The sequence below is a fragment of the Pundamilia nyererei genome, unplaced genomic scaffold (genome assembly GCF_000239375.1).
Source record: "Pundamilia nyererei isolate P.nyererei 1_Seehausen unplaced genomic scaffold, PunNye1.0 scaffold00012, whole genome shotgun sequence".
Taxonomy (NCBI): Eukaryota; Metazoa; Chordata; class Actinopteri; order Cichliformes; family Cichlidae; genus Pundamilia; species Pundamilia nyererei.
In genome coordinates this window covers 1,251,876-1,264,587 of record NW_005187413.1, presented here as the reverse complement: position 1 = coordinate 1,264,587, position 12,712 = coordinate 1,251,876, and the positions used below count along the sequence as shown (strand labels likewise).

Genomic DNA, 12,712 nt, shown 5'->3' with positions numbered 1-12,712 from the left:
TGTGTGTGTGTGTGTGTGTGTGTGTGTGTGTGTGTGTGTGTGTGTGTGTGTGTGTGTGTGTGTGTGTGTTTGAGGATGCAAATGACGTGGTCCCAGCTGTTTCCTGTGAGCCAGAGGGCAAAGGAGGCAGACGCGTTCTCTCTGGAAGTCTGAGTGTGTGTGCGCACAGGGGTCAAGCCCACGGTCATGAGCGTCTGTGTCGCGTGGGTGGGGGGAATGGGAGTGTATGTGTGTGCTTTGTACACTGAAGTGTCCATTGTCTAGACTCTGTCTAGCAGTGAGGGCAGCTGATTGGTTGACAAATCATCGTAAATGTCGCACAAAACGTCTTTGTGTGAAATCTACATCACGGATTGCTTCCAAACATAATGTAAGGTATATCCACACAAAAGGCCAAAATACGTATGTGGTGACTTACGTAACTCAAATTCTTTTTTCACATTTGGTGAAAATCATCTATGCTTTTGTCTTTTTTGTAAGATGCTCTCCAGTAGTTGACAATCATCCAAGTTTAGTCTTGACTCTTTCATGAACCACATACAGCCCAATTTAATCTCAAGTGGGCTAGATCAGTGAATCAAGGAAAAATAGCAATGAAAAAAACACTGTCTAAATTTTTCCATTTGTTTTAGAAGACACTCTGACTTCATATGAGCCATTCATTTCAAGTCTGAGATGTCTTCAGAAAAGTATGTGGAATCTCAATAATATGTGTCCGTCTTCCATATTCACTCAGGCTACTGTCACCACAAAGACTACTGTCATAAATCAAATAAACACTTTGCCTACCTGGCTTAACAACTTTTCTTTGGTGTGGTAGGGCAGGCCACACGTAAGATCTTTGTCAGTAAGAAGGCTGTAAAACTGGTGATGATTCAGACATCTGGCTTGAATGATACAGTATGAAAGACTTTCACGACATGATTCATTCTTAGACACTGTCAGCACAGTGCTTCCTTTTTCAAAAACCCAGAGAAAAGTTCAAAAGTTAAGACCTGCTTCACTGAAATTTTCAGACATTGAAAAACCATCCAGTGGGTTGTTTTGGATCTTCTGGCTGGCTTGGCATTTGACACTCATGGTTTAGACTTCTAACCTTAAATTTTAAGCAATAATTTCATTGAGCACTGCAGTTTCAAATATTTTCTTAGACAAGGACGTCAAAAAAATATGTGTTTAAAACGCTCGTTTGTTCTAATTTTTTGATTTCAGCATGCAGATTTTTCATTTTTGGAGCCTGCTCCAACCCTGTGCTGAGACTTGGCTATCTATATTGATCTGTGGCTTCCTGCAGTCAGCATCAATATGTCCAGTTGTTATATTTACTGGTAGCTTTGTCAGCAGGTGGAGAGAAACAAATCAATCAGTCATCAAAGGTCTCATAAATATATCTGCACTTAAAAAAAACAAACAAGGAACATAAAACTGAATTCATTAACATAATATAGTTAGTGAGGAGAAATATTATGGGAGAAGGCACACAAACAACCAAAACCAACCCCCTCCGCTGTGACAATGAACCTTTCACCCCTCCTCCTCCTCCCTGCCTTCTCTTGACCTGACCCTTGACCTTTACCCTTAAAGATACTCAGACTGTTTCACTTCACCCACTGCTCCCAGCAGATGCAGCACGACATTGGTTTCAAATGCAAAAATGCCACCATTGACACAGCAAACATTTGCATACATCTGAATATCCGAATGTCTAATGAAAATCTGCAAACTGAATTACTCATGGAGGCCTGTGACATAACTTAAACATAATCTTGATATTTCTTCCCACAACGTCTGAAATCACTCAACTACTTTCATGTTTCTTCAAGTTAGGTTAATGTGAAAAAGCCGATGGTCCATCAGGAGAGTTACTAACCTTTTAAGGCAAAAATATTGCTAAATGTTAATTAAACAAGATGACTCATAAACTACAGTTTTGATGACTTTCATTCTGAGTATCACTCTAATTCATTTAACACCAGAGATTCCATATTAATGCCATAGGGGTGTGATTCTAAATGACTAAATAAACATTGATCTTAAGTATGAACAAATTCAATTGGAGAAACTTTGTAATTGAGAAAACAAAGGAAAACGATTCACCAATTTACTTATGAAACTACTGACGTGTCACTCAGAATAGTCTCTACATGACATCACGTTTAAATTCCATGTAGACATCCAATCATATGCGTACAGAGGTGACAAAAACACAAACTCTTAAAGATAAAAAATAATAATAATTTAAATTTTCTTTTCAGCAGACAAGCCTGCGTTCATGACCTGTTCCACATTAGCAGGTGACACCACGCTCTTAAAAGACCAGACAGACAAATTATGACTCAGACCAATTAACAAAAGCCAAGGGACACTTTAATTTCTTCTCAACACGTAATCAGACATTAACGTTAGCAACTTCCTCTGTCCCAGACTAATTAATAAGAAAACAGTCTTTTTTTTAAACTACACTGACACACAACAATTGAAGTATTTAGACCAGACAGTCATAAAGGTTTATTTTTCGTCCTCAGCGTAATTAACGAAAAACAAGAGACAATCTTTTCCACATTACTGTGTGCGAGTCTATGCCTACAGCAGGCAGACAGTCATTGCCTTTATTTATAGAGCCAGCCTCTTGGACCTCAGACAGTCTCTGTATGGATTTATTCACACTGAGGGACAGACATATAGGGCTGGCTCTGACTTCAGACTAATTAATGGGACAATATGGGTCCAACAGCCTACAAGAGGCTCAGCTGAATGCTGACTGGTATGCAGATAATATGCAAAAAGCACACACTCACACAAACACAAACTCCCCAAAGTGTTGCTGACCCAGAACCCCTAGACACACACACACACTGCATGCATCTACATATATGCATGATGAGAACATGCTGATGACTTTTTCGAGCTGTGTGTGTGTTGTTGGTGTCTAGACCGAGAAACAATGAACAGCTGAGAGGCTGAATAAAAAGGAACGAAAGGATTTAAACAAAGAATGAAGGAAAAAAACACTTTAAATCTGCAACTGTGTGTTATTTAATCCAGTAATTGTTGAATTAATAATGTTTTTTGTCTACTTAGTCAAAATTCAATTTTTAAGAAAAGAAAACTTATTTAAAAGTAAAACCTGACTATGTTTACTTTAAACATATTTATTTGTGTGTATATGCATTTATACATCCTCGACCCTACGCAAGCAAAAGCTTTTTTTTTGGTGACTCTTAATTTACCTACGGATGATATATATGTTTAACGTGACGTGAAACAAACGGAAACAGAGACCATAACAACGTTCCCACAAGGAGATGCCGAAATAAACATAAAATATATGATATAAACCAACCAACATATAAACCAAATTATTTTACAGTTTTTGAATGTTTTATTCAGACTGCTTCACCCATTAAAGAGGAGACAGGGTGCACATATATGCATTATAATAAGATTACAGCATCACATTTTTACATTTAAAATTCAGTAAAAAGATGTTACAGCCCCTGATAATGCATTGCTTTAGATGGAGAGACTCTTGAGGGATGGCTGTTATGAGGAAAGGCTGCCCAGAAACTTTACCAGCAGCACACATTGTTGTGTGCCTCCACTTTCGGTCTTTCACCCACTATGGAAAAAAAGGCACATTTGGACGTTTCTTGCATTAGAAATTAAGTATGCAGGTTGATACTCATCTTCTAGTGGCAACTCTCGCTATCTTCTCTTGGAAAACTTGTTTCAAATTTTTTAAACGTTCTCTGGTTCTTCAAAGAACCATCACCAACTAAGGAACCTCTACTTATGCAGGTTTTTAAATTACAAAAGGCTTGGTATTAGTATTGACTTTGCAAAATATAAGTATTTATATATCTACTGTGAAAAGACTGTCAAAGTATAACTGACCGGAGGTTAAAGCTGCCTGATACCTATATAGTTGCAGCTCGGGAGGTAGAGCAAGTAGTCTACTAATATAAGGGTCAGTGGTTTGATCACCATCTCCTCAAGTCCTTGGGTAAGATACTAAGCCCCAAATTGCCCCTGATGCATCCATTGATGGTGTGAGTGTGATAGGTAAGTGTTTAAAGTGATAGAAATGAATGATGTTTGAATGGGTAAATGTGGTTTGTAGTGTTTTAGGGCTTTGAGTGCTCAGCAAGAGTAGACAAGCACTATAAAAACACCAGTCCATTTACCTCCCATAGATTTCAGTCCAGACTTCATTGAGAGCAATGCGTCTCTCTAACATCTCTGAAAACCCTCATTTAACTTTGTCAGTAACTGATATTGTTGTTGGGTCGCATACATTTTGCTCTGACTGAATTTTCAAGGATAATGTGATGGAAACCTGAAAAATTTTTAAATGAAAAAGACTTTTTCTGCTTCTAGGGAACAAAAAAGGAACTAAATTTAAAAAAAAAACAACAATAAAAAACAATACAAAAAAGAAACTGATAAAGGGCATTGGCTATTCCTCAAATGATTAAATATCATAAATATTAATTATACAAATATGGTTGATCTCTGTTAAAAACCACTAATGAAAATAAATCAATTTGACATATCCGCCACTAGAATTTTAAAAAATGCATGAAATTGAATACAAGACAGGAGTTGAAATGGAGAAATCAAGGATGAAACAAGCAAGGAGGTGAGAAACGTTGGAAAGAGGCAATTTCTCACCAATTCGCAGTAAATAGGAAATGCTATTCTTTGTGCCCTTAAGCAAGACACTGAACCCAGTTACTCAGGAGTCGTGCGTTATCGGAAACTGAACAAAGGGGAAGCAGATGTGCCAACTTTTTGTGGTAATTCTTTTGAAGACAAATTACTATCTGTATATCGTACACGGGATTAAAGCGATTCTGTTTCTGGGACGATGCCAGCTGTCAGTCACAGAAAAATGAAACACAAAAGGCAGAATTTGATCCACGCCAACCCATCTTCTTTAGCTGCGAGAAAAGTCCAATAAGGAACATTATTGTTTATATTGTTTTTTCTTTCTCAATCCCCCCTCAACTGACTGCTCACACAGAAATACACTGTCACACAGGGAGGAAATTAACAGACAAACGCAGACTAACACATGTGAACGCGTGCGCACACATGCACACTCACACAGAGGACTGAGACAGCCAGACAGAGCGGTTTACATAATAAGTCTAGGAGGCCAGCCAGAACAGACTCAGTCATTTAATTTCCATGATTCACTGAGTGAGTGAGAAAGGAAGAAAGAATTTAACTCTATTTTCAGCACTTTGCTGAAACCCTTTCCCTGAAATAATACACTGTTTAATTATTCTGAAGAAATAATCAGTCAACAGCCCCCAAACAATGCCAATATAAAGGTGACAGATATGTCAAAAGGAGTGTTATGCGTCATTCCTGTGTTGCTACCACAGTTTACAGTAAAACAATCAAAGACAGATTTCCATGCAGGTTGCCTCAGGATGTACTTTCGTGCCAAAAATAATCTGTCAAAAGCAGAAATGGGAGAAAAAGAGTGAAGCTTTTTTTCCTGTTTTTTAATGCACATCATGTCTTGGGCCACATGGAAGCTGCAGCCCAAACAGGATGTGGGAGGGATTTTCATTTTAACAGCGTGACACATGATAGCGACAGAACGACGGGATGAATTTTAGATGTGAGATTGTCACGCTATACATAAAACTTACATGTATTCTTGTTTAATTTGGTGCAAGTAGGTGCAATTATCCAAACTAAGATCAGGAGAGAGTAATGTTCTTGTCACAGAATTACGAGTGAAAACTGGATTCTTTTGGTTGTGGTTAAGGTTAATCAGAGTCATCACTTTTACTGGTTTACAACACAAACTTCATATATTTAATTCCTTAAGAGAAAATATGTTGTTTAAAATGCAGGAAAGTGTAAATCAATTAAATAGTTAGGCTAGTCTAGTGAAATTATCTCCCTCTTCCGTATCATTTTAATGTGAAATTCTCTGGACTAATGTTTTATTTAAGTGGACCTATTAGGCTCCTTGTTTTCTGCCATACAACTCTTTTACAAGCATTTTCAATTAAACTGTTCAAGGAATCCCCGTCAGCAAAAGTTAAAACACCCCGTTTCAGTTATTTCTTCCACTCATGGCTCTGTATGATGTCACTGAAAGTGAAAATGTCATATACATTGAAATCCCATTCACCTGCTGGCCATATCTTTCATATACGATTGGGCAATCAGAGAGTCAGCTTTAAGAAAAGGGAAAAAGCTAAAACCAAGAATGATAATCTCATTTGTTTAGAAAATCTATTCATCTATCTCCCTCCCTGCCGTCTCCTCCAACCAGTCACAGCAGATGGCTGCTCTTCTCTGAGCCTGGTTCTTCCTGTTAAAAGGGAGTTTCTTCTTCTCACTGTCGCCAAGTGTTTGCTCATACGGGGACGTCTGATTGTTCTGGGGTTTCTCTCTGCTATCCTTTCAATTTCAAGCACCTAAGGGCAGCTGTTGTTGTGATTTAATGCTACATAAATAAAATTGAACTGGATTGAAAAGAATATTATATTAAAAATATGGAGCTGAAAATGGGTATAGTGGGCTTATAAATCATATTGTTCAGAGTCTGATCTAGTGTGTAGACATTTATAACTGTAAATAAAGGAGCAAATATGTCTTGATGATTTTCAGATTGTATATTACTTATGTTGCCACCCTTACAGTTAGTAGAGGGAACAAATATTGAAAGCTAAAGCCTGTTAGTATTACAAGTTGTCATTGTTTCATTACCAGATTTAGTAGAGGTAATTCACTGCTAAATGCAAGAACAAAAAATCAAGAGCTGTCTTCAATGAACCTGTTAACAGCCAAGAAGTCACCAGCAAACCACGTTAGCTTGCATTTTAGCAACATGCTAAACAAGCATAGTTTCAAAAAGCAGAAGATGTCATCTTGGAAATTGACTGTCTTTCATGCATTTCAACTCCTCTTATCTCCGACCAGATGAACAACATTTCCTTATGAAGCGTTGTTGGGAATTTAACCCTAACACTAAAAGGTTCACTGGCGATCTGGTGGATGCTAAGAGGTTAGAGTACAATGTGATCAAATAAGGGTTGTTGCAAGGATCAACCTTGTGACTGAACATGATGCGTGGTCACATTGTGTCCTTCCTCCTGCCAACGTTGGCGTCATCCTCCTCTCCACTCAGGAACTCTATGACTGTTTTTCTCAAGTTCGTTAACCAAAAAACCCACACTCCTACCCTCCAGCTGAACTCACACATACTTCGACACACACTATTGATAACATTTATGTCAGCTATAGAGTCAGACTGAGGACGTGTTGATGTTAAGGCAGCCAGACATGTAGTAACAAATGAATAGCGAAACTGAGCTACTGGTAGGAAATGATTCTTACAAGCTGATACCAGCGATGACTTCACTCCCCCTCTCCACATACACACGGCTAGTCTGTGAGTAATGCTGATGTCATGTGCTTTGACTACCAATATCTGCTGCTCAGAACAGATGTGTTTTTGCATATGTGTGTGTGTGACTGCACAGGTACACGAAACCCTACAATTACAACTTGTGAGACAAAGGAAGGATGCATATGAGAGGAAGCGAGACAGATAAATGATAATCTGAGGTGACTCAGAGGATCTGCAGCTCTTTCACAAATCTCAGATGAATGCTTTTATCTAAATTCAGTGACTTAAAAGTGTTTAAATGCTTCAAATCCAGCTTTGAAGGTACACGGTATGGGATGCCAAATTGGTTTGAGATGCATTATGTCTTTAGAACTCAGCTAGGAGAGCTGCTTTTCACTTAATTTCATTTCCAGTGGTCGTCTCAAAGTGTCTATAAGAAATACTATTTTAATTATCTGCTAGTTAGATGCACCATTTGTGTTGGTTAATGCAAAATTAACACAACCATGGTAACGTCTTTTATAAATCTCAGAAAGAGATATAAAAACTTGGACAGATAAAGCTGAAACTTTCTGATATACCGCTCAAGTGAAATGACTAAAGATGGGGGTTTTTTTGTTTTTTTTTAGAGGTGAACTGAACCAGGCAGCCTTAATATATGCAGCAACAGATATGTCAGGTGTCTGCTATGAAATCTGCACTTTCTTCTTCAGATCTATTTTTAAGATCTTCAGAGGTAAAAAATTTAGGGAACCCCTCCTTTTTCTATCATGTCATCCTTTGATCACCGCATCAAGTGCATAACGGGGATTATCTTTTACTTTGTTCTACTGTGCTTTTCATCTTTCCTGTCACACTCCAGTGCTTACTGCCCAGTAAAGCTGAACGAGCTTAAATGTGATATTGTTTTTTGTTTTTTAATAAAAGCCAACGCATCGTTAGTTTCAGTCTGTCAACTCCTACGCAATCTAAAATTCACCAGAATGTCTTTTGTTCCGTTCTTTTTTCCTCTTATTTCTCCTTCACTTCCTCTGTCGTTTTCTTTTACAGACACCGTATTTGCTTTTTCCAAAGTTTTGACATTTTCTTCTTGCTAACTTCTCTCTCCGCTGTCTCTCTAGTCTGCTCAGTACTCTTCACTGTCTGCCTCTTTGGTTTATCTGTTTCCCTCCTCCTGTCCTCCAGACTAAACATCACGTCTGTTTTCAGACAGAAGAATTGAGTATGCGCCTCTGTCTGCATTCTTATCTTGCCTCTCTGTTACAAGTTGAGGCAACTATGGTTATCACATGGCTTGATTGCCATAACCCCTATCAACATTACTACATGCTTACATGGACTTACTTTCTTGGAATTCTAGTTGGGAGATTTCGATCGCAGACTGGTTCTAAGAATAAAAAAATCCTATTTATATTACCAAAACATTTCGTGTGACTTACAGCTATTGCATTTCTACAGCTTGGATCGGCACTACAGTGCTTTGTCAAGTTGTGCACCAACCCAAACTGGTGATTGAACATTTTAATGCGCTTGTCATGCTAGCTGCCGTATTTTGCTGATATTTACAATAGTCTGCTTATACTTCTTACACTTAACGTTTTTACCTGCTTAAACAACAAACAATGCTATATCAAGTAATACCTGCTAAAGAGCTGCTAGCTAGCTGTCACTGGGAATGAACCAGCACTGAAATCTACCATCACACATTACATTTTGTACTAAAACTTGCTGTTTGGAGTGTTTCATATATGTCTAACCATAATAACAGCCAGAAAGTTGAGGGAACACATCGTGTCATCTTAGCTATGTAGCATGAGAGCTAGTTGGAAGGGGATATGTCATTAGAGTGTCTAGCTGTCTGTCAGGCACGCATTGTGGAATAACTTGGGTGTTTTGTGCATTAAGAATAAATTGTAAATATCTGCAAAGTGCAGCATATGAAGCAAATGTTATTTCTTGGTAAGTGCACAACTTTCTACACTATACTGCTGAAATCTATACATCACAAAAGTAACTCCATTGAGGCCACTGACACACTGACCTTTCTAACTGTCACAAGTATACCATTTGTATGTTTTCAAGGCATTGCACATAACTTTATTTATCATGCATTTACAGAATCAAAGTATATTCAATATGGATTATTGTTGGGAAACCTGGTCTGACAGCATCTGCTTGGGACTTATGTCATCTCAACATGGCAGCATGGAAAAATGACAGGTGACACCATCATGAACCATTTCTGCACAAAATACATTAGTCACCGTTCTCCATTATCATGGCTTCTAAATTTTAAAGGAGAAAAACACAAAACTTGTTAAAATATTGCTTCAACCATCCAGAAAAATCACTTTCAGGAGAAATTAAGCCTTTTTATTAATGCTTCAGTTTAGGTCTCTCACACATTGCTCAAAAGGCTTTTCAGTTTTTAAAAGGCAGCAAATCACGTCATCATCTAATCGCTCATTTGGATTAAGCTCTGCAGATGTGATTGCGAATAAATATCTTTTAGTTTTGATCTATTTATCAGATCAAATAAGACTTCTAATAACGTCACGTCTGGCTTTTTATCACTATTTCTGGCACTTTAGAGGATGTATGATTTATCTACTGAATGAAAACTAAAAGTAATCATTTTTACAATTGTTACAAATACATCTTCCCAATTATGAAGGTGAACTTGCAAATGCTTAATCATTTCATCAATAACCATTTCACTGATGTGATTTATACTTTGTCTGGTTCTTCACTATAACTCGTTTTTATTGTCTGTTGATGCAGATGTTGTCTGTGGCTTCTGTGTGTGTCAGCAGGATTACACAAGCTGAATTTGATGAAACCTGATGGAGAGGTGGAACATGAGCAAAGATGGAGGCTGTTCGGTTTTGGTACAGATGCAGAACATTTTCTTTGAAACTGACCTTGGTGGAGATAAGCGCTCTGTGTGTAGCTTGCTTGTTTAAATCTGCAAAACTGCAAAGATTTGTTTGCCCTAGATCTTAAATGTTTAATTCGTCATACATGACAAGATTTGGATAAGTGGTGAAGCAAAAGACATTAAAGGTGCTATGGAAAAGGAAAAGGCCATCTATCTGAAACTGCTGCTGGAACCTCAAACATGATTAAGAGAGATATATTGCTTTACTTGTGACAATCATTGTGATAATATAGGGTAAGGGTATAACACCCAATACAGACTTGGTGATTGGTCCATGACTATCTGGTAATCACTGGTCGTGAGGGAAAAATCTGTATTCCCAGCCTTCTTAGCTACCAATTTCACCTAGTGAGAGCCAGAAACCTCCAAGAACCAATGCCATCCACTTGGGAACAAAAACATTTTCCCTCAGCAACTGACAGTTGGATCACATCCAATATGGCAGACCAATATCGAGCAACATGTGCATGACGTCACATTAAAAAACCTCAATAGGCTTAAATTGTTTGCAGTGTCTGTGTGTGCACTGTCTTCTTCAACAACCTAAACTGCGTCTGAAGCTGTCTGAGTGACACACACATGCACACACACACAGCTTTCATGTCTTAAATGACCTCACAACATTATGATTGTTTGCAGTTTTAATAGTAGGTGTCCCTAGCTGGAAGAACCCCATAACTTCACTCAAGTACTTTAATGAAGCACAGATTGCACTACAGTGTACTCTATATTTTCTGTGCAAATACTGTACTTTGTGATCCATGGCATTTCTTTTAAAGGTTTAGTTACATATTTTGAAGATTTAAAAACTATAGATCATACTCATGCATCAGGAACTATGATCCAGTGTTATCATGTCTGCGATTTATTTTATTTAAATATACTGGGACTGTGAGTTTTACTCAGCTAAAAAGACCTAAATCACCGTCGTCAAACATGAATCAGGGAGTCAGATCCAGCTAGGCGAAGGGTCCCATGGACAGGGCAGTTAAGTCATTAATAACTCCAATATTACGACGCAATAGTAAGAACACATTTTATATATATCTACACAGACAGGGACCGCTGCTGCTTTACTGTCTTGCTAGACCAAACAGCACACAAAGATTCCGACACAAAGTATACGCCAATATAAACACACGCAGTGGAACACAGGGATTTCCCGGATACGGCCACACACATAAACACACGCGCGCGCACTCTCACACGCGCGCACACAGACGGGCGGCTAGACAGCCGTCTGGCTTTGCTCGAATGACGAAGCGACGACAAAACTTCCAACTCCCCTGCTTTGTCACCGATCAAACCCAGGTATTCCTAGGGCATCAGCTTTCAGTGTCCCCCCAAGGTAACGTCCTGACAGTTTCGTCGCACTTTAAGTCTTACTTTCACCGTCAAAATCCAAAATGAAGGAGCAGGTTTTCTCTGAAACCCAAGTCAGCTGAGCGTTAAGTTCAAAAGCAGACAGAAAACGCCAACGGCTCAGAAAGTCGACCAAAAAAAAAAACACAGCAACCCCAAACTGTCAAAGTTAGCTGACATGGCGAAGAAAACAGCTCGAAACAGCCATGATGTGATATAAATTAAACCAAACAGAAGAGCTTTTTCATTCCGAGTCTTCAGGAAGAGATGGGGAAGCCTGAGGTTTTTGGTTTAAGTTCAAAATGAGGCGTTATTAATCACAAACGTTAGAAAAGGAGAAAGGGAAACGTAATATTCACCACAGTTAAAATGGCAGGGAGTACCATGACACATATTAAAACTAACAGCAGATTCTAAACTGACTCAGAACGGAAGACTTAACTCCAGTCGTTTAAATAAAAGAAATAATGTGGAAAGAGCAGAGGGAAACAGAAACTCTTCCGAGTACCTGCAGCGAAGCTTCACAGACGCATTTTTAAGACACTTGAAAGGAAAAAGTGAGCGAGGTAGAGGCAGAAAAAAGTCATTACTCACTGATTTCCATGCTCTGGAGGGAGGTGTAGCGCTTGCAGTTACAAGTACAGGAGACATTGGCGGCGGTGGCGTTTAAAACACCCATCAAGTTTAACATTTAAATGCTCCTAAAATCAGACATAAATACTCCGGGACAGAGAGGACGAGTGGAGGAGGAGAGGCGACCGGAAGAGAGAGAGGAGACTAAAAAAAATAAAATAAAAATCTCACAACAAACTCCCCTCCAAAAAATCCTCCTTTTTTCTCTGCTCTCTCTCCAATCTCCTCTCCTTTCCCTCCGGTCCTCCTCCTGTCTCGGTTCTCTCCTCCTCCTCTCTGAGGTTTCTCCTCCTCTTCCACGAAAATCTATCTATCTATCTATCTATCTATCTATCTATCTATCTATCTATCTATCTATCTATCTATCTATCTATCTATCTATCTATCTATCTATCTATCTA

At 38.6% G+C, this 12,712-nt stretch overlaps 1 protein-coding gene across 1 annotated transcript in view; it reads right to left on the bottom strand.

The window, feature by feature from the left end:
• pmepa1 (prostate transmembrane protein, androgen induced 1) overlaps positions 1–12,494 on the bottom strand; it is a 40,859-nt gene extending 28,365 nt beyond the window's left edge. The window contains exon 1 of the mRNA XM_005724384.2: positions 12,273–12,494. Within this exon, the coding sequence (XP_005724441.1) occupies positions 12,273–12,369 (97 nt within the window). The 5' untranslated portion in view covers positions 12,370–12,494. The remainder of the gene's footprint in view (positions 1–12,272) is intronic.
• Positions 12,495–12,712: the final 218 nt, after the last annotated feature.